Below are 27552 nucleotides of genomic sequence, written 5' to 3'. Positions count from 1 at the left end.
GGCTTCTTCGTTCTCCAACAACAGCAATGCAAATGCAAAATAACATTATAGGGATCAGCTGCTGTATTGAGAGACTGACTAGGGGTCTTATTTGTTTCTGTTCAGCTACCTGGGGTTACAACACAGAGCTCTTTATCCTAAGACTCTCAAACTTTAGCACTTGATCAGGGAAATGTATCATTCTTGGTTGCCTACTGCATAAAACAGAGCTTGTTCTAATCTTCATTCCTTTCTGCCGCTTCCTTCTAGGCTGATACTTGCCACGCTTCATCCTGCCTGTGCTCTCTGTCATTGGCAGCTCCTGGCTGAATATAGCCCATGTGTTTATCAGAGCAGGAGGGACATTTTGAATGGGTCAAAATCAAATCAGAACAACAGACCAAAGCAGCCTCAGTGTATTCAACCTCCCTGTGTACAGGATTTCCCCAGGTACAGTACTGCACACTGACAGATTTCAAAACTTAACAAGATGGTTCTTTCCAAACTGATGAGTATCTGTTGGGAGGCTGCCAAAGACCCAAGTGACAATTAGATGCCCGTGTACCTCTGAATTTCAGGAAAAAGCAGCTGCATTATATAGCATGCAGTTGCGGTGCTAGGTCCAAATTCATGGCAGACTGCAGGGACACTTGGACTAATCAGTGCTTGGGCAAAGAAAGGAAACCAGGCGATGAAGTGAGTGACAAGACCAAACCCATCCATCATTATCTTCCATTATTATAATCAATCGCTTGTGTTGAGAACTGCCCCACTTCTGTGCACAGCCCCATGCCTCAGGCAAGTTCCATCCTAGAAATTAGTTGTTATCCCATTAGGCTCAAGATTTGGAATTTTTTGTTTTCAACTTCATTGGTAAGATGTGGCTATGCTGTTTTATCCTTTTGCTCAGGCTTTTGGTCCCGTGTTAGGTTTATGAAGGAGCAAAGCAGGTTTGATTGAAGTGATGTGGAAAATTGAAAAGACATAATCACAGAAGGTCTCTCTTTCAACAGAAATTGACTGTGTCACTCTGCTAACTCTAAAACCTTTATCAAAGAGCTAATTTGCAAGTGTTGATAGTTTTTGTTTAGCTTTGTTTGTTTGTTTTATTATTATTATTGAAAGCATTCTGGGTTTGCCACCCCAGTGTCTCAGGCGAAAAATTATTAGAGAGCTTCCATAGGTCAATTATGACTAGAGACATGCAGAGAAAACTTGTTTTCCCTCAGGAAATATTTTTCAGATGTCTGCTTGAAGATAGACTGGTATGTGATTTCATTGTGTTTTTTATTTTTCTAGATTCTGATAAATACTCTCTTCCCTGGAGAAAATCTTATTTCCAATAAATACTCTCTTTCCCACAACTACTCTCTTCTTTTTTTAGCCTGTCCCGTTTTTTAACCTCCTATGTGCTGCCTTTCTGCACTGGAGCTCTGCCATGAGTCTCATGCTTAGCCAAGCCAGCTCCTGTTACGCCTCCATCTCCCTGAATATCAGGTGGGCCCCACCTGTGCTTGGAGGGTGCTGTCCTTATAGGCTTCATTTTAGAAAAATATAACATTAGATTTCTTCTACAGACCTCAAGTGTTTGTTTAGCTGCCAGCCTGAAGTGAAGTCTTTCTCCAGGTTAAGTTCCTCACCTACATCTATAGCTGCTGGCATTCAGAAAGACAAACATGATCAAAACTTTCCCAAAGTGAGCACTGAGGGGGGTGTCAAGCTGATGCGAAGATTCTGTCATGTCACCTGTACCCCTCCCTCATGTGCTGTCACTGCTGCCTAAGAAACAAATCATAAGTGTGTGAAATTGCAGTGCAGTGGTGGAGCTGGAATCTGCCGTACGCAGGAGGTGGAGCATCTGGGGCTGTTTGAGATCCTATAATTAGGAAGACTGTTGCCTGACTGTAAAAATGTGATTTTCTTCATTGCCAGGAGAAGGTAACAATGTTTTCTGATGATGGGGAAGGCAGCTTTAGGTCTGCAGGGAGAGTCAGGGATGGGGTAGGTGTGCTGAACCTCTCAGTGGGGCAGGAAATTCTCCGAGGAGCCCGAGGAAAACTGGGAATGAAGAGGGAAATACCTCAGAACAGCTTTTGGGCTCATGTAGCTAATAGTGCTACTCATTAAACATCGTATTTTATGAAATTTGCTCGAAATTTCCTTTTCCCTTCCTAATTCTAGAGCTGGCATAAGGATTCAAGAATATTCACAGACTATTTATGAAGTGAATTTTGTGAAGGGAAAGCTATAAGCTGTATTTGATCTGTTTAATTTATTTGACAAGCTTTGAGTCTGACCCAGCTTGGGGGCAAAGAAATGCTGGAAGAGAAAGAGCACAAGGCCTTCATCTTCACTGAATTATCTCTGCCAGCAAGAAAACCTTTGGCTCTTGAGTTATTTCAGTCCCAGCCTGATGTTTGTTTCCTGTCACCCAGCCCTGGATCATCTGACTTGTCATACAGGATCATGGTTGCGTTTTCAACTTAATGCTAAAAATGAGAAACTCAATTCCTCTTCTTACACAACAGCCTACTGATGAGGCGTGTTTTGACAAGAAGTTTAGGAACTGCACAGAATTGCTATAAAATCCAATATCGGGGAAAATGATCACCCGTGACAGCTAGGGCAAACTGGAAATAGGTCTTCCAGGTCAACGTGTCTTGGGACATCACTGTTGCTATTAAAGCGTAGCACAAGGCAGTTAGGGATGCAGGGAAGGTGTGAATCCCAACATAAACAGATACATAGAAAGAGACAGTAGTGGCCAGCTCTTGGCTCATGGGCAGCTTTTCTTCCCTGAGCTGACTCACTGGCACTATTCAGAGTCAAGGGAAATAAAAAAGTTAGAAGAGAGCCACAGCTTTCTGCCCTGATGGGAAGAACAAATTTTGTCACAACTCCTTGCTGGTTTTGCCATGATTTATCCCAGAATCATTGAGATGTCATAATAGCTGATGCAGCAGTTTCTTCTGATCTCTGATTCATTCTCTTAGAAAATGTTAAGTGTGTGTATTGATTAGTGAATAAATAGGATGCATTGGCAGTACTGGGCCTACTATATCGTCCTTGTATACAGTCATGGAAGCAATGCTCTTTCTGAACAAGCAGAATTGCAAACTCAGGCAATCAAAAAGCTCAAAGTTTCAGTTATGCCCAAAGTGATACTTAACCTTTATTCAGCCCATTTGTGTATTTTTCATAGCATGGTATAATGTTTAATTACATGCTACACCCCATTTCTTACCTTCTAGGAGCAAGGCTCAATATTTATCATCCTGTAGTCAGTGGATTCTTTGAAAGACTGTGGCTTTTTTCCAGGAAGCTCTTTGGTGCCAGTATTTAGCCATTGAGAGGGTAACCTGTGACTGCTGTGGCACAGTTCATGCTTTTAAGCTTTTCATAATACAGTTGGGCAAAAAAATCTAATGATGAGTTGCAATCACAGGGAGAAAAGGCAAGTGAGACTAGTGGCCCTTGTTCAGCTGGTGGTTAAAAATTTCATGATGGCATCAATGACACCCACACAGACAATATTCTCCCTCTTGAAGTTCTCTTCTGTTTCCTGGCCGTTTGTCTCCAGGGAGGCACCTGTATGACAGACAGATATACCTGTGTATGCGCTGGCTCAGCTGGACTTCATGCCACGTGATATTTGTTTCATATTGAACAGACTGGGAATGAAAAATCATTATAAAAACTACAGCATCAATGTATTTTTTATTAATTTTTGAGTGCGTTGCTTTTATAGACTTCCATTGTTTTTCTTCCAGTTCATTTTTGTTGTTCTTACTCTTTTAATATTCCTTCCTACTTCTCTTTTATTCATAAGTGCTAATTAACTGTGCCTATGAGCCGTAACACTTTCCTAATGAACGAGCCACGGGCTTTGTGTGCCTCAAAAGTGCCTCAAAAGACAAGGAAAGAACCGCATCCAGCTGAGCCAAACCTAGCACATCTCCTTGTGTGTCAGCCAGATGGGGAGAGGGTGGCTGCATTTAACAGCCTTTTGGAGAGCTGCCCGTGCTGTGTGATTAAAAGAAAGCCTGTGAGTGGTGAAAACATGGAGGGGGTGAGCGCCTTGCTGCGACCTACGCAGGAGAGACCATGCCAGGAGGAGAGGGGCTTCCTGGGAACCTGCTGAAGCTGCTCTGGCTCCGAGTCGCGACATTGTCTTCTGACCTTGCCTGAAAACACACCACATTCAAGAAAAGAGAAAAATGCCTGAGGACAGAGTGAAAGGAAAATATTGGAGGGAAGAGCCAGCTCAGCAGGAGGATGTGGAGTTAGTGTAAATGGAGGTGCATGGGAGTGCCCCACATGAAGGGGACTTTAAACGGAAAGGAAGGATTAGACCTTTCTGGGAAAAGGCAAAATGGAAGAAATGGGTTGATTTACTGTGTCTGCACTAACAGCAAATAAGATGTGTCTGTATTTCCATCCCTTTTTTTGCAGGCAGAGTCAAAAGGAAAGTGTTGTGCTCTTCGGAGCTTTTACATTGTGCAACATAATAGCCAAAAAATGGCACTGGGAAGAAATAATCTATTTCATGCTGTTTCCTTATTTTTTATGCTTTTTAGATGAAAGGCCTCATGTTGGATTGTCCTTTCTGTGTTAATGTAAGTACAAGTAATGGGAAAGAGAGAATAGGAATGGACTTCCATTTGGAGAAATTAAAATCTTTTAATATAATACCAAATGAAATTGTTGTTATGAATCATTGTGTAACAGAGAAAAAAAGAATGGATGTTTGATTTGCAGAAGTTCCTACTTATCATTCATGGCAAATGAAGCAAATGCAGTTTTATTGCATGAAGGAACAATCTTCAAGTGACTTGGACTATTAAGCACTCCGTTTAGCCCAGAGGCGAAATGAGACACACAGCAAGAAGGAATGTTATGTAAAATAGGCATAGGTGGAGGGAAAGCTGCAAGAATGAGGCAGCATGGGGCTGAAAAATGCCTTTCCTAAATTTTTCTGTTCCTTCCACTTTGCCCACAGAACAGGGCCTGGAAGAAACCCAGAAATGGCACCTCTGAAGCTGAGCTTGCTCTTCTGTGTGGCGAGCAGCACCTGTGTCAAGCAGCAGCAAGGAGGGAAGGAGAGGTCTGGTGGGCTATAAAGGAGCACTGGGACCCCCTCAATGGCTGTCAGACCAGTGTTTGACCTTTGTACCTCCATGCTTGTTGAAATCACAGCAATTCTTCCTGTGGAAAGGCAAGTTTCCTAAACACAAAGAATGAATGAAAAACACTGCTTTCAGGCATAGAGCTGCATGTCACACATACCCCACACCAGCTGAGACTATCCAATATCGTATGCAACACACATATTTCCCTTCTGGGCTTTCAAAAACTCTTTTCCTCAGTTAAATCCACCTTGTGAAAACATGACAAATATAAATCTTTCATGATTCCTTGGTGCTCCTTTGGACTTTACATTACAGTCTTGTTCCCAACATGAAGCAAAACAAAGTTAGAGCAACACTGATTTTTCCCCATAATGCTTTTTTGTCTGTAAACATAACTGGAAGAAAAGCAAAGCAATAAACAGCTCTACAGAATATCTTCCACCAAAGGGGTCTTTATGCCAAAGAAAAAAAGAAAGAAGAGGTTAAAAGTGTGTGGTGAAACCAAAAAGTACACTGTGACTTTCTGTTTGATTGGTAAGTTGTGCTGCAAAAGCCAGCATTAAAGCTGATTTAGTAAAGAAAAACACAGGGAGGAATATCTAGTCAGAATAACCTGACTGCCAGCCTCAAGATTACTTTTGTAGCCCATAATTTTTTTCTAAATCATCTTTAAGAACATGAAATATACAAAAAGATATTATTAAAAGAAAAATAAATAAGGCAGAAAAGCACCCACAGAAAAACCGACATAATGAAAACAGTAACAAAAATAATAAAAGCAAATCAGGCTGAGCACAATGGAGTGTGCTCAAAAGCCCAGGCTTTCAAAGTAAATTAGAATAAAAATGGAGTCTAGCTTTTTCTCTTTCAAACTGTTTTACACTCAGCCTTCTTAACTTGTACAACTTGCACTCGTGGGCACAACTATTGCTATTTTACATTCTTATTTAAGAAGGCTTTTTATCCTAAGTCATTAAAATTCCAATATTCCTGCTGGAGTCTCTCAAGTCATTTAATAATTCTGTGATTTAATTATTGAAATGATTGCAATCTACATTCAGTAAGTGCAGCAGCATGTTGGTGATTTGAAGAGTGTGATATACATGTATTCTCAGTGGCAGAGGAAACATAAACATTCATCAGTCACGTTGGCTCCTCCACATAAAACAATGATGAGGAAAAAGGCTTTTTGAAGATCTAACAACCCTAAGAGGATTTGAGACCCAAATTACAGTATCAGATCCTCCTCTTCTCCTTAATAGGTAAAATTTCTTCAGCACATCAATTTCTCCTACTGAATTTTCATAATCATCTTACTTTCCTCACAGTGGGTACATGTAGACCACCAAAATCTGAGCAGGATAGAGTTGCACCACACTTACCCGATGCTGAAACCAGTTTGGGATATTTAACTCCCCTATCAACAGGGCCTGATCCTTGAATTTAACTGTGCCTCAAGGGAAAACTTGCACTCCCTATGCACTCCCTGAGATCAGAGTGGATGCGCATTGAAATGTGAAATCCTGGTTCAAGTTCCTTTCTCCATCCTCATGGCACAAGCCAGTGCCCTAGAACATCCTGGGACACTGGGTCCTAAATCCCTCTGAAAATTCCACTTTGCATGACCTAATTAGAGGTAATTATTTGCAATAAAATTCCTGGCTTGTATTAAAAGGAATTAATCTTACTCAAGTTTTTGCATGCAAGGGCAGCACCTTCAGCAGACAATGCTGTTGGAGCCACCTTTCTCTTCTTGCTCCCTGAAGATTACTGTAGTCTGGTGGGGTACAGAAGAAAATGTAGACTTGGACAGATGGAAAACCTGAATTCAACTTCATACCATCCCAGGTATGTTTGCCCTGACTATTAGCTTATTTACTATGTCAAACAGAAAATGTCCTACCCTGATATGTTTTTAGAACAAGAAAGAAGCCCTATAAAGGTGTTTTAAAGGCACTGAGCATTAGCAGGTAGCTAATGATTGTGTATCCAAGGCAGAGACAGGAATCTCAAACAAATGAAGTGTTAGGTGGTGCTGTCTTCAAGGAAGTGGAACTTGAGTGTGTCTCTTTCTACACTTTCTAATAATTGTTTGAGGAGTTTCTTTTCTCCTTCTGCCCAGAAAGGACATGGACTGGTATATACCCATCTAATAGAAAAAAGAAAAACAGAGAAAACACTGTCTGCATGGGGAAATCGTGCATTGCAGTTAAGATTTACAAGATAGGACTACCACTTACCTCAAGCACTTGTAGGGCATAAATCATTGTCTGTTTTGAAAAGATGTGGAAGAACGTGGTAGAATACAAAGATACGAAACTTTATCTCTCTCCAGCTTCTTAGAACAAGTTTCATAACTAGTTCATAGCGGCATAAATACTGGATTGATTGCTACAGCAGCAGTCTCTAGCATGTGGGACACATATCATGTGTAAAATCCTGTGCTGAAATGGAAGCTGCTAATGGAAAAAAACCCCCATGATGCTATCTGCAGAACATCCCCCTCCCCAATATTAGTTGTACCTGCAGCAGTTAGTCTTGGTGTGCATGCTGGCTTTCTGGCTCTCTTTCCCTCCCTTCTCAATCCTTCTTCCTCCTGTGGAAATAAAACCCAGACTTAGGGGAAAAGGAACATGCAGAAGGTTCCAGGCAGATCTCCAGTCTGGATAGTCAAATCCCAAACTACCAGGTTATGGTGATACTCTGCTGGAGAGCCTTTTATAATAAATAATTTTCTTAGGGAAATCACTAAGGTCTGCACTTGTGTTGTATCATTCTCACATCCATCTTTGATAACGGGGAAGGAAGAGGGTTGATGGAAAACCGCCAATATGCTGGGAACAAGAGCACGTGTTGCCCAATGTGTTTTTAGGCATAGCAGGAATCCATGCACGAACATAAATTTCCAGAGACAGAAAATGCCTCAGCATCAATGCCATGTTCAGTGCATGGGAGAGCCTCAATGCCAGCTCAAATATAGCACAGTGAGCAGATGTCTTTACTACAGCAGGCATACTTAGACCACCCTGGATTCACAGCAACATCATAGAATTACAGTCTCTTTCATTCAGAAATTACAGCAAAAATCTGTGTTGCCACTCACCTTTTATATAAGCATGGGAGGCTACAACACTCACCCACAGTGAGAGTTCTGCAGTAAAGACAGAAAGGAACAGGAGAAATTAAAGGAGGAAGGAAACTATTTCCATTCTTCCCATTGAAGCCAGGTTTCCTTACATGGAAAGACGCAAAATTCCTTGTAGCCAAACTCATGAGGTGTAAGACTGTATGGGGAGGCTACAAGATAGGTGAATAACTGGATGAACCTTCAGGTTTCAAAAGTCATGATAAATCACTTGAAATCTACTGAGTGGCTGGTAGTGACTTGTGTTTCTCAGTGGCTGATACTGGGGCCAATACTATTCAGCATCTTCACCTGGACAATGTGGTGGAATGCATTATCAACAAGACAGTGGTTCACATGCAATGAGGATGCCAGTTGACACCAAATGGCAAAGCTGCTATTTGAAAACACCTTGACAAGCTAGAAGAATGGACTGGCAGGAACCTAGTGAAGTTCAGCAATGACAAATGTAAAGCCCCTGGAATGGAATAAACCTGTGCAACAGCTGAGACTCTGCATTGGCTGGGCAGAAAGCACTTTGCAGAAAAGGACGTGTGAATTGTTATCTTGATGGGCAACAAAATGAACCTTGAGGCAGCAGTGTGCCCTTGTAGTGAAGAAAGCCAGCTTCATAAGGTATTAGCAAGAATACAGCCAGTAGATCAAAGGAATGACTCATCGTCTCTTTTTAACAGTTATGGGGTTGCATCTGTCCTACTGGATTCATCGTTGCACTGCAAAGCAAAAGAAACATCAACAAACTGGAGCAAGTCCAACAGAGGTCTCCCAGACTTGTTGGGGCTGGAGCACTTGACCTGTCAGGAGAGGCTGAGGGACATGGGCTGGTTCAGCCTGGAGGAGAAGTGGCTTCAGGGACACCTAATTGCTACCTTCAGCTGCCTGAAAGGTAGTTGTAGAAAAGGTAGTGCCATACTCTTCTCATAGATCCACAAAGGTGGTCTCTTCCCTAATAGAGTAAGAGGCAATGGACACAAGTTGTGACAAGAGAGATTTCAAATGCATATATTGAAAACCATGTTCACAATTAAGGTGGTTAAACACCAAAGCCCATTGCCCCGAGAGGTTGTGAAAGCTCCATCCTAACACACACATAAAAGCTCACTAGAAACAGCCTTAAGCAACCTGATCTAGCTTAAACAGATGGCCTGGCTAGTAGACCTTCACAGCTCCCTTACGACAGGTTTTTCTTTTTTATTCCCGTGATGTTATGCTTCATAGACCCCAAGAGAGAAAGTAGGCAACAGAAACCCTAAATTCTTAATGTAATGCTCAAAACTTTCCCTGAGAGAGGCAGTTTCCAGGACGTGGAGAACCCTGGTGTCTGTTTCCAGCCTTGATAGCAGAAAGGTCCATGCCTGAACCTCACAAGTTTAATAGCAGCCCTATATATTCAGAGATAATTTTTGTTCCCAGTCTTTGAGTGATAGTTTCCTGCTTATAAAAATCTCACAATTGTGAATGTTGTTTCTATGAATAGCTGTTAGGAAAAGCTTTGGGTTTGTATGATGGTGACTGACAGTTATCCCCACCTTATCAGATATATAAGGATATGTTAAAATGCTTGCTCCCTTTTTACTGGAGAGATTTTCGCAGTCCATTTCACAGTGTTTGTTTCTTTAAGCTCTGAACTACAAGCATCATGTCAAGTTTCTGGAAGATATTCCTCCACACCTACCCCTCTGGCTTTGAAATAGCTCCCCAGAGACAGTCACAGAAAATTGGTAGGTAAAGGAATTAATAAATACATAGCAACAACAATTACTATGAATACAAAACAAGGCAGCAGGAGAAGTAACTATCATGTTTAATCCCCCCTAGCACCCTTCCTGCAACACACATTATAGGAGAAGCTGTTTAAAACGAGTTGTTGACATGCAGTTCTGTTGGAAAATATTATATAAAGCCTTACTGAGTATGACGTTTTTCACTTTGCCTCAATCCAGTGGAATACAGGTTGGGCAACCTTAATGGAAAACTTAATTTCAAATAAAACCCATTTGTGATTTAATATGAGAAGCTACTATTAATGAGCTCTTAAGAACAGGACACTAATATAAATTCTTTCTTGAGATGTTGTCATTAAAAAACTCTTCTTCCTATCTTAAAGCTGAATTACTGAAAAACAATACTGAAGTGTGAAATATTTCTATTTTATGATGATTCTGAAGGTATGGAATCAAATTTTTCTGAGAGATTTACTGTTTTTAATTAGAATCACAACAGCAGACTAAGGCAATAGTTATAACAAAATCTTAAAATTGCATTAATATTTTAGTAGAGGCATCTGAAACAATGATTTTGCCCAGAAGAACAGGTCAACTATCTGAATATTTGATTTCAAAACCTAAGTAGAACTAAAAATATTGGCTTAAAGTGTTAAGTACGTCAACCAGGTATTGCCTTGAAGAAATAGACTCGTGTGGGACAAAACAAAAAAAACCAATTTTTATCTTTTTATTGGAATGTTAGGAACAAATATATGGAATTCTAACTGAATGCATGAAGTCAGGCCTCTCAAAGAATTTCATTTTTGTAATGTAAATGAAAATCGATGATTAATGTATCATTTTCTGAATGGATACTAAAGCTATAATGCTTCATCTTTTTGATTAATCTCTTAGGCATACACTGCAGTTTACATTAACAATGAAATCATATATGAATTTACTGAGCCAAGGATGCAGCCTTATCCTAGTTAAAACACATTGTGTGCATCCATTGCCTATATCACATTTTGAAGAGAGGATAATGGTTCTGAGCTGCACTGGTAGCAAAAGCTTCGAGTCTCTTTCTCTGCTTGCCCATCATTACTTGTCCCACCTCTTAAAATGCATATACATTTGTGGGTGAAATTCAGCCTGTCAACTGAATATGAAAAATAATCAGAGGACTTTAGCTTATTGATGCATGTATTGGTTTTCCGGTCTCTTTTTATGTGTCATAAACAATATAAATTCAAGCTCAGTTTTGCCCTTTTTTTTTAAAGTATAGCGGGAATTTGAAGACACTTCTAAAGAAGTCATCAGCAGGTACATGGGTGCAGCACAGCCTGAAAGTACTACCTTTACCTCTAAAGCCATGCAAGTGTGACACTGTGACCCAGGCAGACAGGCTGCAGCTGCATTGCTCCAGACCACTGTTTTTTTCCACCGCCTTATGAAATATCCCGTTTACAACAAACTAGATTTCTCTTTCCTGTCCCTGTATTGAGACCAGTAATTGTATTTAGACAGAGCAAATCACAGGAAGGCATCTGGATGTGATCTGGAGACAGCAGGAGAAGGAGAACTGCCTGTTCCTTGGTCATGGTTTCTAAATTCGAGTTCATCACTGAAAGGGTAGTGCCTAAGATCTAGGTGGATTTGGGCTTAATTTCCAAACATTATTCTTTGTTTTGGTAGAGTAATGAGTTTTTCAGTACCTCTGATTTTCTTCTCCCCAAAATGTTCTTTGGTAATGTTTAAACTGTCTTGGAAAGTTTAATGAGCTTGACAGACTTTTATAGTGTCTCCCAGTACAACATATTTTGCACCACTACCTTTCGATATTTAACATATAGAATTAATGATCAGGGAACATAGAATCATAGAATCATTTAGGTTTGAAAAGACCTTTAAGATCATGGAGTCCAATCCTAAACAATAGATGAGAACATAAGATAAGATTTAAGGTACGGTGTAAAGTTTAAAGCATCTTTGGTTGCATTCAGTCTTAAAAACCTCAGGATTAGCGTGAATATTATCTTTTAAATACCTCTGTCCATAAAACGTGCACATCAGTGTAATGCTTGAGATGAGAGAGATCATGGGACATCATGCCTTTCATATAAGCTCCGTGTTGAGCTTATGTCCCACACCAAGAACCACCACTGTATTCTTCAGGTGGGGTTAGCTCCCACCACTCCCCTCAGGCAAGTCCCCATGCTAAGTTGCAGGGCAGAGCATCGAGTCCTGAGTCCTGTGTTAGTAGAGACTGAGCAAACACCAGAACTGTCCAGCACTGACTCTGCATCCCAGACCATCATCTTCACTGGCAAGAATGGGCGGCTGGCACAGACACAACTTCTGACCGAAATCCATCTGACTGCTCAGTGCCACGTGGATGTGGATATGAAGATGTTGGACTGGGCTGGTGCTGGCTGGGCTGTTTCTGAATAGATGCTCCCAGGTTTAGGAGATGATCCAAGAAGGACCAGCTGTGCTCAGTCAAGAGCTCAGTTTGGAGTGCTCTTGACAAGTAGAAGTTGCTACAAGTAATTCATTATCATCCTGGACTTCTTTGGCTTCCTTCTGTATCTTCCTTGGGAGCACTGCAAAAGCCAAAGGTGTGTTTATGTAGCTCTGTTCCTCCTTGAAACCTCCTTATGTTTTTGAAAATGGAGGCATGAAAACTGAACGCTGCAGGCACATTTCTAGTAACCTTAACTTTCTCTATCCATAAAACAAGAGGTATAACGAGTGGCTATTCTGCCTTCAGCCTCTTTTTTTGAAAATAGTACTGGGAAGGCTCACATATTCTGTATCCATTAAACAACATACAGATGCCATGAACTGACCCAGAAAAAGACAGCACTTCACTGGAATCTGGGCTAGCATCAGAAAAACCTACAGCCTATTTCTAATCAGGGCTTATTGTGCAGTGCCTTGAAAAGGATGGATGGGATGAACAGGGTTGGTAGGGATCCTCATGAACCACAGAAAAGACCAAGAAGAGTTTCCCCTTCTGAATCTCTCCTTTGTTCAAAGGTTTGTTTTCATCATTCTGAGCCTCTTTCAGACACAGATGCCTATGACATTTTTCCCACAAGACATGCCAAAGGCAAACACACAATCTTTTTACGACTGGAACAGCTCAACAAAGAATAGAGTTCAAATCTTTCCTTTGGCTTGGGGGCGGGGATTCAAAGTCATATCTCATACTTCCCAGGCTAATGTCCTAGTTGTTGTCTAACTGTTCTCTCTTCATTTCACTTAATAAAGCTTCAATTAGTCTGCTTGAAATGGGAAGCAGTTAATGAAAGAGACTAGGAGCCTCTTTCTCTGCCCAGTTCACCAGCGTGGCTGTTAGTTTAGAGATCAGGTGAGATATGGAGACTGAATTTCCTCAGAGAAGAGACTGAGTAACCTAGAGATTCCATGTGCGGGGTGACTCCTCTCATTATAGAGCTATTGAATATTAATAGTAATAATAAAAAAAGGATAAGGTGCTTTTTTTGCATAGTTCCCAACCCGATTGGAGCATTTTTCCAGTCAGATGTTCTACTACACCCTGACCAGACATGAACGCTGAATATGTTTGCTCCAGTTTTCTTCACAAGAGCAAGTTCCTCCCTAAGACTTCTCCATATGATTGGTGCTATAATATAGTAATGACCAAAAAAATCTCACTAAAGGAAAATAACTCATAAGAGTATTTTCAAGAAACATCCTCCTATCCTCATGCTACCCTCAATTATTTTAGGTCAGATGTTTGTGAGAAAGGTTGAGGACCCTCTTCTTTCTGGCAAAAGAGCTCTGCCTAATTAAAAGAACATAATTTGGAAAAACAGACACAGATCAAGCAATAAATGGTATAACATTAAATTGGATCACAAAACAAGAGAGCAGGTTTATATTTGTCACCAAACCAGTTTCTTACCTCTTCCCTTTCACCAATGAGATGTAGTTTAGCCATGTTAAGTGTTTTTGCATTGCTATTATATGTGATATCTAGATCACTTCATGAGCAATTTTTACATTGCATAGCAGAATAAACAACTCTCAAAACATACCAGAGAGACACCTCCTCTGTATAATATTTTCATGGCAAAATTAACTCTTGCAAAAATAAATTGTGAAGGGAACCTTACAGAAATTGTTCTGAAATAGTGTGCTGTGAAAACTGAAGTGTTGTTATATAAAACCTTACACTGTCTACAATGTTTTTAAAAAATCAGTATGTTTTCTAGATGGAGAATTTGCAACACTGGCCAAAAACACCTAAGCAATGCCATAGCCATTAATTTGATGTTGTAAATGTTATTTTCATCCCTCTTACTGCAATTTCTTTAGCCTATTATTGAAGGAGTACATGTTGTTCCTGAGTTATTGCCTGCACCTCAGAATTTTCAGTAGTCTCAGCGGAACAGATTTGTTCTCAAGCAATGTAATGAAAGTAATGAAGCCAGAAAACTTTATATGTTATACCAAACTTCTTCCAGTTGGATCATCAGGCCTGTCAAACTACTAAACTCTTGTGAAGGAAGGCAGACAACATTTGTGATACCGTTGTGACTAGCAATAATGACAGGATGGAGGATTTAGTTCTAAAGGCCTTCAGAGAATGATAGGGGGCTTGAATCTGTCCAAAAGCTATTAGGCTAAGTTGTCTTGCAGTGGAAGCATTTCATCATACACAAAGTAGTTCCTGAACCTCTTCAGCCCACAGGATGGCGTGTTCATCCACCCCAGAAGAAGCTTTGATTTAGTTGTGTGGGCTGACACTGAGGAGCTACACACGCGGTTCACTCGTTACCACAGAGAGGGCAGGATGACCGTGAGAGGGGGTGGTGGGTAAACAGGCATGGTGAGCAGCCATCTCATTTTAATCTGCTTCTTTGTGTGCAAGTCATCACCCACAACTACATACTGAAGGGGAAAAGAAGAAGAAAAATTGCACCATGCAAGACCTGATGACAACAGAGGAGGAGGAAGCCCTCTGGCACTCCCATGTGACTTGCTGGTCACTCTTACAGTGAGTTAAATCAGCATTCGGGCTGGATTGCATCAATTCTGGTATGTCATGGCGTAAATTCAATGAAAAAGCAATCAAAAGCCATTATTTAATAGAGGGATTGATCTATGGGAAGACATTTTGCCTAAATTGTGATTATTCATTCTCCCACTATGTGTATCAGCTCTGCAAGATGTGTCTTCATTCAAAATCCCAACCCTGTCCAGCAAGAAATATGCTCATCTCTTCTGGTGTGATTTATTTTTACTGCTTTGTGTCAATATTAAACAAGCTTCTTAATACTTTTGGAGCAGGTAAGAATGTGATAAAGAGAATGTCAGTTTTTCCCTATTAAGTTGCCATTACCTAAATAATTGCAAATGTTGTGCTATTGCTTTCATACAACTTAAGATACTGCTATATAGACAATATTTCACTATGTGATCTTTAAATCTTCCTTCAGCTTTTATAAAGTCATCTGTCACATTACAATTTACAAACTCTATTTACTGTGAAGGAAACCAGTTCGTTACACTTCACTGAAATGTTTAATTAATGCAGTCACTTTTGTGAAACTTTGTTAATTTACAAATTATTTGTCTTTATTCATTAAGCACGTGGATATGCAGGTAATTTTGGTTTTTTAAACCTTCAGACTGTGAAAATGAGTCATTTCATACACCCTCTTCTATCTCATGTAACATCTATTAGCTTCTTAAGAGAGTCATTCTGATAAGAATATCTCATTATAACACCCAGAATACATTTCCTACATTTGTTTATGTGAATGTTGGGGAAATTAAAATTTTAATGTATGAATACATGTCTAGCCCAAACATGACTAAGAAATGGCACACATTTACATAGACAAAAGATACATAAGGCATTTCTTCTTTGACATAAGAATTCTGCCTGAGAAAAGAATACCATGAAGTACCAAATACAAACTTGTGGACTCCAGAACTAGATGGCTACATTACTGTTTTGAAAGAGTAAGTTAAGTTAGCCAGCAATGAAAAGTTACCCTTCTGCTGACAGCTGCAAGAGCAAATACAAAACTAACTGCTCCCCTGCACTTTTTTTTTCTTAAGAAAAGAGACAAGGTAAAGATCTCTCTTTTGCTCTCTGGACCCTTGGAAACAGTAGCTGTAGTATGAGCTGGTTTCATGATTCTGCTTCTGTTATTAGAGCTTCCATTAGGGACTTCTAGCACTCAAAGGGAAAGCAGCCTACCTTCCATCTGCCTTCCTACATGTCCAGGGAGGGAAATTGTACAACATTTCCAAAGTTCCACTTGGCTGTGCCTGAGGGGTTGGGAAGTATAGGAGCAGTCTGTTTATATTGAGTAGGATTCTGAAGCCCGAATGGGAGCTGGGCAGAACCTGTCAGTTTAAAACTTCAGGCACATGCCAGAGGTGAAAGTTACAGCTGTGTTACTAAACGGTATAGTCTGGAGACTGTTCTTTGCAGTGCAGCCACAGGATACTGGAACTTGCCAGCTAAATTCCCTTCCTCTCCTGAGTATCCTGGCTGCACACAGGCTGCCATTGCCAGCTCTATTCAGTGCTGTCTTGGGATGATGTAAGTTGCTGTGCCTGCACCAAAACCACGCCAGGAGCAATGTGTGCTGTCTAACAATGATGGTTCCTTGCTGCTCTTATACTAAAGCACATTTATAGATGTAGTCCTGTGGACCCAAGCTAGGGGACAAGCCCCAGGCTCTTCTCATGGTAATGAACATCACATCTTACTGGGAATTTTACTAGGTGATAGGATGGGTAAGTGTCAGGTAACCAGGGTTGTTGTTACATTGTTAGAACTCTTTTTTTTTTTTTTTTTTTTTAACTTTTAATTTATCTTTCAACTAAAATTCCTATCTCTTGAAAAAAAAATCCCCTATCCTGCCTAATATGCATAGGAATCCCTCAGCAAAAGAAGGATGCGGTGTATCGGAAAACTTATGTCTGCCTTTGAACCATTAGGATTTGGAAAGGGCTGGCTTATTCAGAGGCTTAGGCTTTCTCCTCTTTTTTTTTATTTCCTATCTCAGTCCATAATTCCAGTTGCTAGCAAAAGCTGCATCAATGCTATTGCACCAAAAAAAAAGAAGATTGACTATTTCTATTTCTTTTGTTGCCCACAAACAATGAGTTTCTTTTAAAGGAAGCTTATTTTCACTGGAGTTTCTTGAATTACATAAATTGCTCTTTATAAAGGAAACCACAGAACTATTGATCATGCAAGGTGATTATTTGTGTGAAGATCTGTATGAACTCAAGGGGTTACATTTTGACACGTCCAGGTTATGACCATTGTTGGGAGTCTGTTGTAAGCGATTAAGATAAGTGCAGGAAATATTTCTACATCTTACTGCAGAGGTGATGCTGTGTGGTGTTTTGAAGGGGTGCTGCTAGGAGAATTACAGATGTGAGAATTAGGTATTCTGAAAAGTGTTTGCAGATTATGAACTGGCAATATGAACCGGACAATCACCTTGCTTGGCACAATACAGTCTATCTCAAAATTTCATAAAGTGAGTTTCATTAATGAGGGGGAAAAAACACATACTTTTAGGGGTTTTTTGTTTTGTTTGTTTGTTTGTTTGTTTGTTTTGTTGTTGTTTATTTGTTTGTTTTGTTTTTTTTTAGGGGGGCAGTGTGTATGCTTTTTTTTTATGTAAAAACATTTATTTCAGTATTTTTGATGCTGCATTTTAAACACGTATTTAATTGAATCTAATTAAATGCAGCTATGAAAAATTCAAAAGATATTTCAAATATTCCACCATGGACAATTTGTTTTCAACCTGATCATTATTTTCCAAGGTTTAGGGAGAAGAGAGGAGATGTTTTATAAGAAAAAGTGAAGAAATATCTTTACATCAAAGGATTTTCCTTTTTTCTGTTTTGCCATGGATTTATATATATATATATATATATATATTCACAATGCTAGCACTGATAATGAACCCATGTCTGTCACCCATAGTCATGCTATTTTTCAGATTAATGAAGAAGAGCAACATCTGGTCCTTAATGAAGACTTACCTTGTTTTGTTCCTGCAAATCTATATTGAGTTTTTCTCTTACCTGCGACAAAAATAATTTGAAATCACATCTTGGGATATATTCTTCATAGCACTCATTTTAAAGTGAGTTTAATCAAACCTTTGATTTTTATTTATGCATTTCATTATCCATGTACTTATTTGGATTGTACAGTCATTATTAGAGTCTCTTAAAAAGGAAAGAAATAGGATCTTCTAATCATGAGTAGAAGTTGCAAAATAAACCAAAAGGGCATTAGTAAATAAATTAGTATCTGGATAAACTTGATTAAACAAATCTTGCTAAAAGCACCAGATGCAGAAAAGACAAAAGACTAATTGTCAGCATCCATGATGCTAAGTAAATGTTTTACTTACTGATTCTAATGAACCAGTGCTGTTAGTGGGAGTTTTGTGAGAATTGTTTGTTCTTGAATTATTCTTCCATAATGAAAATGCTGTTCCAGTGAAATAATTTATATGCATTTGTTTTTTTCTATTGATATACAGCTCATTTGCCCCAGGAAAATGTCTCTTAATGTAAATTGAGGTTTTTGTAGTATGCAAGTAATTTTTCTATAAACAATATTGATTAGAATGGTATTGATGGGTTTTAATTTTAAAGCTCTACACAGCATCTAGTTTGCCTCCCTTAGTCATAATTTTTGATACTTGAACTTTCTTCTAATTTCCACTGAATGTCATTCGCAACCTCATAGTGCTTTATAAATAATGAGTCTGAAAAATCAGAAACTCTTCAACTACTGGAAGTCATTAAATGTTCAAGACATAGCAGAGATTCACAAAATGGCATATGACTAAATACTTGTAACAAAAAAATTCTCTAATAAGACCTAGTCGATCTGTGTGAATATAATCAACCATCTCCCATTGCTAACAATATTTAGTTCAAAAGACCTGCCTAATATATAACTTTGGCATTTCATGCATTTTAATTCATGTAATTGGAACAGAAAAGATAATATAAATAACTATCAAACTATCAAGACATTTACTGGACATGGCTGTTGTTTTCTTAATGGCACTAAAAAAAAAATAATTAAAAGTCATAAATGTCTGGAATATTTAGAAAGCAGCATGACTTTGTTTGTAGATTTTGGCTTGTCATCTGTGTTAGTGCTGTGCATATACCTAGGAGCACTCCTGAAGAGAAAGAGGGGGAAAGACTGCTCTTTTAGTGGCTCTGTTCTTAAGGTATCTATTTTGTCACCTCTTAGTATATAAGGATTTTTGTTCTCTGTCAAGCTCATACTGCCAGGTGCCTTCTGAGTAAGGACTAACTGCATGATCAGCAGGCAACTCAACTCCCTACAGATGCAAAGCGGTTGCAGACCGCTTTGGCCTGGAATATTTTTACACCTGAACCACAGTAACAAGAAGTTCTAGTTCTCCAATCTGAATTACCCCATTATTGCCTGTTATAGCTTAAATCCTCCTTATGGAACACTAGGGTGGAAAAAAGGTTTGACCCAAGCATTTGTGAGGGGCAGTCAATGAAAAGGGATGAATCATGATAAAAAAGAGGCAAGTATTAATGGAAAAAAAGTGTAGCAACGTATTATTCCAAAAATGTTTGTCTTCTCTTCCTATCTATCTTTCCTAGTGATGAGCTAGCTTTGATGGACTTATCTCAAAGTTTCACTTTGCATCTCTGCAACCGTCTCGTGGGTCACTTTTTTAAGGTTTAAAGGAACCTGAAGGAGACAGCTAAAAAGCTGTGTGCAAAGAGGCTCTGCAAGAAAGATTTGCACAAATTTATAGAGGAAAGCAATTGTTGGCTGTGACTCCCAAATGCTGTAAGTCTAAGCTTTAATGTGCTCACCACACTGAAGAGACACCTGAAGAGGCTTTGCTGGTCAGAAGGTGCCAGTCAGGAAGGAAAGAGCTGGCTTCTGTCCCTGGATTGGATCCCTCATGCTGATGAGTTGTCATCTACTGCTCCACCTTTTTCCCTTTAGAGTTTTATTCCTTTCTATGTTACTATTTTTCCTTTTGAATCTGTCAGCTGCCAACAAAGACTGTCCCGTATTTCTATTAGCAATTTTACCCTTCTTATTTTGCATGGTTCTCTCTAAAGGCTTTCCTATAGCCTTTTTCAAAGCTTAGTTACTTGCTAAGAAGTCTGGGACATGTTTATACAATGGGGACATGCCAGAAATAGGCCTGATCCATGGAAAGACAGACAGGTGAACTCACGGTGAGAGTGGTCAGAGTGTGTGGGGATCATGTTTCTTTTTCAGTGTGTCAAGCTCATAGAAGATTCAGAAGCTCTTTCTCTGCTGAACAAGGTATCTTCCTTTATTAGCAAATGTCTTGCAGCAAGATTGCATCTGTGCTCTGTTTTGGTTCTGAGTGTAACAGAGAATAAGTATTTATAAAATTAATGGTGCAGTTTGGCCCTAACTGTACAGCAGATACCTAGATAGATGCTCTTCTACTAACACCCTGACCCTAGAATTATGGAAAACTTCTCACAGTTGTACTGCTTTCTTGACTGGATACCGCGTTTTCCAGTTCCTGATATACTTCAAGACAGTGCCCCAATCTTTTTGTTCCAAACTGACACCATGGCCTTCTCATGTGACAGCTTTTGCAGAGGCTTCCCTGCAAATACACTAAAACACATGTTGTTGAATTCTCTAAGGGGGATAAAAATGATCCTGGAGAAACAGGGGCTGCTTGTTTTATAACCATGCAGGTGCTTTGGGTCACGTTATGTGCTTTCTCATTCAGAGTCTAATCACAGCACTTTTTGTCTGTCACAGAAGACTGCTGGGGGTAGATTCAAAATGCCACCTACTCACCTACTCAGCGCATAAGTTTTCTGTGTGCTGTGCAAGGGAGTGCAAAATAAATGGGCATTAAGTTAGCATTTTGTTGACTCTGAGATCTCTAATGTGCGCAGAAAGTAAAGCAATGCCTTGCTGCATTTGCATGTCGTGTCACGTATATGTTAAAGAGAAACATTCTGGCAGATGTCTGATGGTGGTCACCAAAATGTTCTTTACTTTTTGTACAACTGAATATGCTGAGTTAATTTCCTCAAAAGTATGTTTTAGGAGAACTTGTTAGTTGTTATGTGGAAATGTAAAAGCTGTAACTTTGTGCAAAAATGTCGACTTAATATCCATGGTATTCATCACTAACAAAGGGGTCTGATGAAGAGTTTCCTGACATGAATAGAAAGATTTCCATTGTCTTAAAGCACTAAGCATCAACATTACTAAGCTAATGACTACTTTGAGGCAATGTCTGACAATGACAACTGGAGGATTTCTGAAGCTGACGTCTGTTTCTGGCAGAAATGAATTACTTTTATATCAGTGATGGTAAATAAAAAATACTGAGATCAGAAAATGGACATGTTGTTAGCCTGACGTGGCCCACACAACTGGAACATTTGATTGGAGGAAGTAATACACAACAAAAGAAATTACTCTTCTGTGAATCAATTGTTATTATGTGTACAGTTTCTATAGTGCTAATCAATTGTTAAGAAATGAAATGGAAAACATTACACTTTAAACAAAGTGACACCTTCATCAGTATTCAAGCAGAGACTTTCTGGAAATAATTAGTTTTTTCTAGGTGGGTTTGAATCAAAACCTAACTCTGAATATAACCAAAGTTTTTTTTTCTGAAGCCATTGTGAGTATTATCTCTTCTCCTCTGGGAACAATCATGCCTGTCTTTGCATTTTGGAACTGTCTTCTCTGTCTTCAAATTAGTTTAATTAGTTCCTGCAAACTGAAGATAAAATGGGCTGCTGAGCCGTCTCATGAAGAAGCAACTTTTGTCAATTTAGGTCATTAAAACCCTATCAAACTCTCCTATTACTGCTGTTCTCGGAGGAAAGGATTTTTCTGTTGCCCAGCAAAACCTTACAGAGAATAAACAGTCTGCATTTTAAGGGAACAGGATGAATTGTTTCAACTTTTACTTAGAGATAAAAAGATAAGGTTGTAGATCAAGGAAATGAGTCCATATGAACTAGAATATAATGACATCACAATATTGCTCATCATTATATCACTATTTTACTAAAAGAGTGTATGCGCAAACCAAATAATATTAAATTAATTCCAGAAAAGCTTTGGATACGACTGCTGGTCTTTCATCTCCTGGAGCCTAAAGTGAGATTCCATGACTCCCTAAGCTATCACACAGAGAAAACCAGGGGCCTAAGAAGGTACATCAACATATTCTTTACAGAGCATTGGAAGAGCCATATTTATTTTGTATGTGAGGCTCTTCAGGATATTTTTTGATGCTACCTCAATCTTTCTCTGCAGAGCATGTTTACTCTAGAATGTACGGGATCTGGAATAAAAATTTTTAGACAGATCTTTGGTTAGGTTGTTATTTCACAGGATGTGGACATAGAGAAATAACAGCTAGACAAATGTAGAGTAATTTAGATCTAAAAGTAGCAGAGCTGCCATGGCAGGGTGCTGTAGCTAAGCAGTTAAACTTCCTTACATAGTATGTGCCATACATGAAGAACTGGGACTAGTAAAAGTGAGTTTTAAGTAATATTAGACTAGACAGCCAACTTTTAGATGGCTAAAGTTTGGGTAGAATTAATCCCAGCTTGGCTCTCAATTCCAAAATTACAATCCTAACTCAGATGCTAGATCCAAAATTACAGCCCGCAGTGTCAGCATGTACCTAACGGTACTGGGAACCTTCCCTTGCACCCAAAAGTTCCCTCAGCATCTTGGGGCTATGACTGCTCCCACTCAGCCATCCAGCTTTACATAACACATAAAACTGATCCACATGAAAGGTCCAAGGCACTGCAGAAGAATATGTGCCACACTATACCTCATGTTACAGGGTCTCTGTTTTAGAAATGCTGCAGCTCCACCAATAATCACAACAAAAAATATGACACTTTGAAAGAAAAATAGCTAATCACAGAAAACACACAACGGTTTCCCATTCTGCTTGCAGCTGTGCAAAAGCATTTTGGTTTTTTTAATGGAAATGCATGTCAGGTTTGCCTTTGTCAACTGAAGGCTGAAAAGTACTTGTTAGTGACAGCATATGTTCTGTAGTATTTTATGTTCTCAGTATAATCAAAAAGTAGAAAGGGAAAGTTAATGCAGGAAGTGTGCTGGCAGCTAGACATGTTCATGGGAGAGAGGAAAGATAAAGATGCAGCCTCTTTCTAGAAGTTGTCTACCTGGCAGTGCTACATCAGTGAAGCATGATAAGGCTTAAAAGTTTGAAACCCTATAGTGGAGAATGCTTGGACTTTACAGCAGTGTTTCTGAACAGGGCCTACATTTTGTTTCACAAGCTAATACAACTGCTTTATCAATGCAATTTCCCTTCACCTGTCCACAGTGCAGCTGCAGCCAACTCCTGCTTAAAGGGATTTAGCCATCAGCCAATTCCTCTGATTCTTGGAAGGGCTGAAGGAATGATCTTTGCTCTGTCTGGGTTTAATTTTAGAGCAAAGGGGATCCTGTTGAACATGTCAAGTCACTAAGTCAGTGAGGTAACACATGTGAATCATCTGGGGGGATTTGCTCTGAGTGTTGTCAAAGCATGGGATTAGCCTTTCAGGCTTGTGATACTCTACCTACTTTGAAATTTGGTTATGTTTCATGTTTAAATGAAACACTGGAACAAAGGCAACTCATCTGAAAGAGCTGAAGGCTCATCTTCCTATTTTGATCTCAGATTACACCACTGAGCTCACTTGGTTTTCCCTCACAACAAAGACCAGCGAAGTGCCACTCAGCTGCAACCCTCGGTCAGGATGAGAGTCAGAGGCTTTGATAGATCTTCACTAGACCTGTCCTGAATTTGTTTCTGTCCTAGGTATTTTGATACATTGGGCAGCCTTGTCTTCCTAGTGGCCTCATCTCTTCTTTCATCTTGGTAAAAAGAGCATTTGCTCCCTTCCTCTCCCTCCAACCAGTGTATGGGCAGAGGGCAGCCTCCACCCACCCAGCCCTAGTTCTCCAGACTTTCTCCCCAGCTCACTGCCTCTGCATGCTCCCCGGCTGCTCATGCATGCCTTCCAAACTGTCACTGCCATTTAGCTGCTATCCACCCCAAGACTGGTCTCCACAATCACCTCTACATGTCTGTCCTTCAGTCACTCCTTTTTCTCACCCTTACCTCCTGCCAGACACCAAAAGATGGGATCTCATCCTTTGGGAAGGAAGGGAGAGTGGTGGTGTGTGTGAAGAACCCCTGAGAGCCAGCCTCCACTTGGACCTGAGGCCATGGGTGGCACATGCAGGAATTTCCTTCATAGGTTGTTGGGCATGGGTACATCCCTCTCACTATGGGTACCTTGGCTCATGACCTTTCTGTGGCAAAAGGTAGACTCTGGCACACATGGTCACCAGGTGCTTCTAAGTCGTTGTAACACTGCCAGCTCCTCCAGAACCTCTTGCTGAAGCTTTGGCTGCACATCTCCTCACCTCTTCCTCTGTCTGAGGCCCAACCAACTCACTCCACGTTCTCATCCTGGTCCCGTCCATTCTGTCCATTCCCATCACCTGGAGGAGGAAAGTCAATGGGGAGGAGAGTTTTCTAACGACTTCTGCTCCCTCATTAGCCGTGCCCCCAAGCACTACTATATCTCAGTCCCATGGATGCCTCCTAGAACAAGTGGATGCTCTCAAAAGTGTTCTGCTGAGTGTCACTCACCATCTCCTCTGCCACCCATGTCTGAGCCCCGAACCCTCACACTCCTCCTTTTTTCGTTCATTGTCCCCATCACCAGGTATCTGTCCTCCTTGTGTTTCATTTTTCATTGTTCTCTCCCTTTCATGCACAAGGCACAACATCATCTACAGGACTTACACAGTTCTTTGTCCACTAGTGTTCACCATGCTCCAAACAACCCTTTAGTTTCCCTACTACTACAATCACCCTTTTGTTGGCATTTCTGCTTGTCTTCAACAGAAAAATCTATGACAGTGCGTTCAGAAAAATATGAGAAATAATTTAATCCCACAGTGAAATTCTGCAGCTGCAATAATAGCTGCTTCCTCCAAAAACAAGGCAAAACCCTCCACAAAGAAAAATGCAAGACAGCCCTTTGTCTGTGCACACCTTTGGTTTGAACAACAACATACACCTCTGTGTTTTGGATGAAAGTTTCTTTTAATTTAATTTCATAAAGAACTATAACTATTTTTTAATGTAACACAAAGGGGCTACAAAAATGATTAAGGCTCTGGAGCATCCTTCTTATGAGGAAAGACTGAGAGAGCTCGGTCTGTTCCACCTGGAGAAGGCTGAGATGGGACCTTATTTATAGTCTGAATGTCAAGAGGATGGAACAAGACTCTTTCCAGTGCTGCCCAACAATAGGATGAGGGACAATGGGGACGGGCTGAAGCACAGGAGATTCCATCTAAACGTGAGAAGAAACTTCTTTATTTTGCTAGAGCACTGAAGCAGGCTGCCCAGAGAAGTTGTGGAGTCTCCTTCTCTAGAGACATTCAAAGCCTGCCTGGACACATTCCTGTGCAAACTACTCCAGGTGAACCTGCTTTAGCAGGTGGGCTGGACTAGATGACCTCCAGAGGTCCCTTCCAACTCAAACCATTCTGTGATTCTGTGTGACACAATGTTGCATAACTATTGTTAAACACAGTGACTTTACTGAGGTTACTTTAATATGTAGTTTCTTTATAAGTACAAAAAAAGCCCTAAAGTCACATTATTATTTTAGCATGGAGGCTTCATACAGTTCAGATAAAAATTTATCATTCAAATGTCTCCTTTTCTTTCTTCTTCCTTTTTTTTTTTTTTTTTTTCCAGTTTGATAGCCAAATATTTGAATTACTCACAAGGCAGAATACATAAAATTCATGATGTAATTTAGGAATATACTATGAAATAAAATAATTACACCTATTATTGCTTTGTCTTTTAAAAATATTATCCCATATTTCATATCTTTTATGGTCTTAAGTCTACAGTACTCTATAAAGATTTCAAAGTTAAGATTAAGATCTTGCTTTGTGCTTTAATAATGCTTCATGTCTGATAGCACTAGAACTTTCTAAAGTGCTACACTTAAACAGCTAGGAAAGTAAGAAAGTAAAACCCAAGAATTTTTGATCTTCACTTTGTGTTATAATTTTCATGCTGAGGCACTACAATTACATTTGAATTGTGTCTTGTTCTTAATGAAAATATCATATATTCTGAGTTTCTGCATTCATGCATATCTGCTGTCTCCCATTATTGAACTTCCCATCATGATATTTTGCACATATAGGAGCTATAAAAAATTGGTACAAAGCTTTAGTCTGGAGGTTGTTTCTAATGAATTCTGAAAGCAAAGTTGAAAAAACATGAGTGCAGCTTGAATCCTAACACTGGCTTCATTTTAAATTTTGTTTTGCATGAATTAAGCACAAGATGATTATTTGACAGAGATATAGAGACCATCTTAGCACAAATTTAGAAAACTATAGGTCTGCAGATGGCCCTGTCACACATGTAAGCTCTTCTGTATTCCTGAAAGATGCTCTGTTAAAAATGACAGTCCATTCAGACAGCAAGTAGATGCAAAGACCAGACAGGAGATCACTGGACTGCAACAATATGAACTGAAGTATGAAAACAGGAAATAATTGTATATGTGAGAGAGTACCTGGATTTGTGAGTCTGAGAAGAGTAAAACTTGGAGAAAGCAGGGAAGAAAGGGAAGTGTCTTAATGAGGCAAGGACATCCACAAGGCAGACCAGGCAGATCTCTGGTAATGAGTACCACAGAAAAAGCCACCACACGCAGATGACGGTGTTTGTCAGGATGGGGTGGGAGCCGATCACAGGTCCAATTCACACAGCAGCAGCAATGAACATAGATGCACCACGTAGATTTTTCCAAAGCCAGAGAGGATAATGCCCACAATCCCTAAGCTGATGAGCCAGACACTCTGCAGGGAGAGGAAGGCAGACCTCAGACATGACAACTGTTATTCTTTCTATTGTTTTATTACAAAAGGGAGTTCATGTGATTAAATTATATAGACAGGAACAGTTTAACTAAGGTTAAATTACATTCCTAATTTTACCTTTCTTCCTTTCTAATCTTACCTTTCTTCCCTTTTTCCAGCAACCTTTTATTAAAATCAAACACTGAGAAGCTAATTAATATGTGATTCATGCAGATCCTTTCTTGTTTGCCTCTGATTTTTAGTCCCACACAGACAGACAGAATACTGCTCATATTGATATAATTGGAAACACTACCATTGATTTCAGTAGGAGCAGCATCCAGCACAGCATAGGTGGGTTACTGAGTTTCCATGGGATATCCATTGTCACCATTCACTTCCAGTATCATGCAGGCCTATTACAGGAGCACAAAGTACCATATGACAATTACAGCGTTAAAGATCAGTACATTACAATCACATCCAAATTGTCAGCTTTAGTGTAGAGCAGTGTTTAAAGGGAAAACTGCTCTGTTGCTGACAAATGCTTAAAGAACAGAAATAGCTGGATGATTTTTTTATACAAAAATGTATACAATATCA

The 27552-nt window shown here is 39.7% G+C and overlaps 1 protein-coding gene across 2 annotated transcripts in view; it reads right to left on the bottom strand.

The window, feature by feature from the left end:
* LOC309440837 (uncharacterized protein) overlaps nucleotides 1-27552 on the bottom strand; it is a 40910-nt gene that overhangs the window by 10982 nt on the left and 2376 nt on the right. Inside the window, exons 2-3 of one of the 2 annotated variants that reach the window (XM_082055001.1) lie at nucleotides 27266-27365; nucleotides 7632-7704 (exon numbers count right to left, since the gene is read on the bottom strand). In XM_082055001.1, coding sequence (XP_081911127.1) covers nucleotides 7632-7704; nucleotides 27266-27343 — 151 coding nt within the window. In that variant the 5' untranslated portion in view covers nucleotides 27344-27365. The remainder of the gene's footprint in view (nucleotides 1-7631; nucleotides 7705-27265; nucleotides 27366-27552) is intronic. The other variant, XR_014184271.1, reaches the window with a different exon arrangement.

Source organism: Streptopelia decaocto, assembly GCF_964273445.1.
Source record: "Streptopelia decaocto genome assembly, chromosome: 1".
NCBI classification, from domain to species: Eukaryota; Metazoa; Chordata; class Aves; order Columbiformes; family Columbidae; genus Streptopelia; species Streptopelia decaocto.
This window is presented reverse-complemented; position numbering and strand designations above follow the sequence as displayed.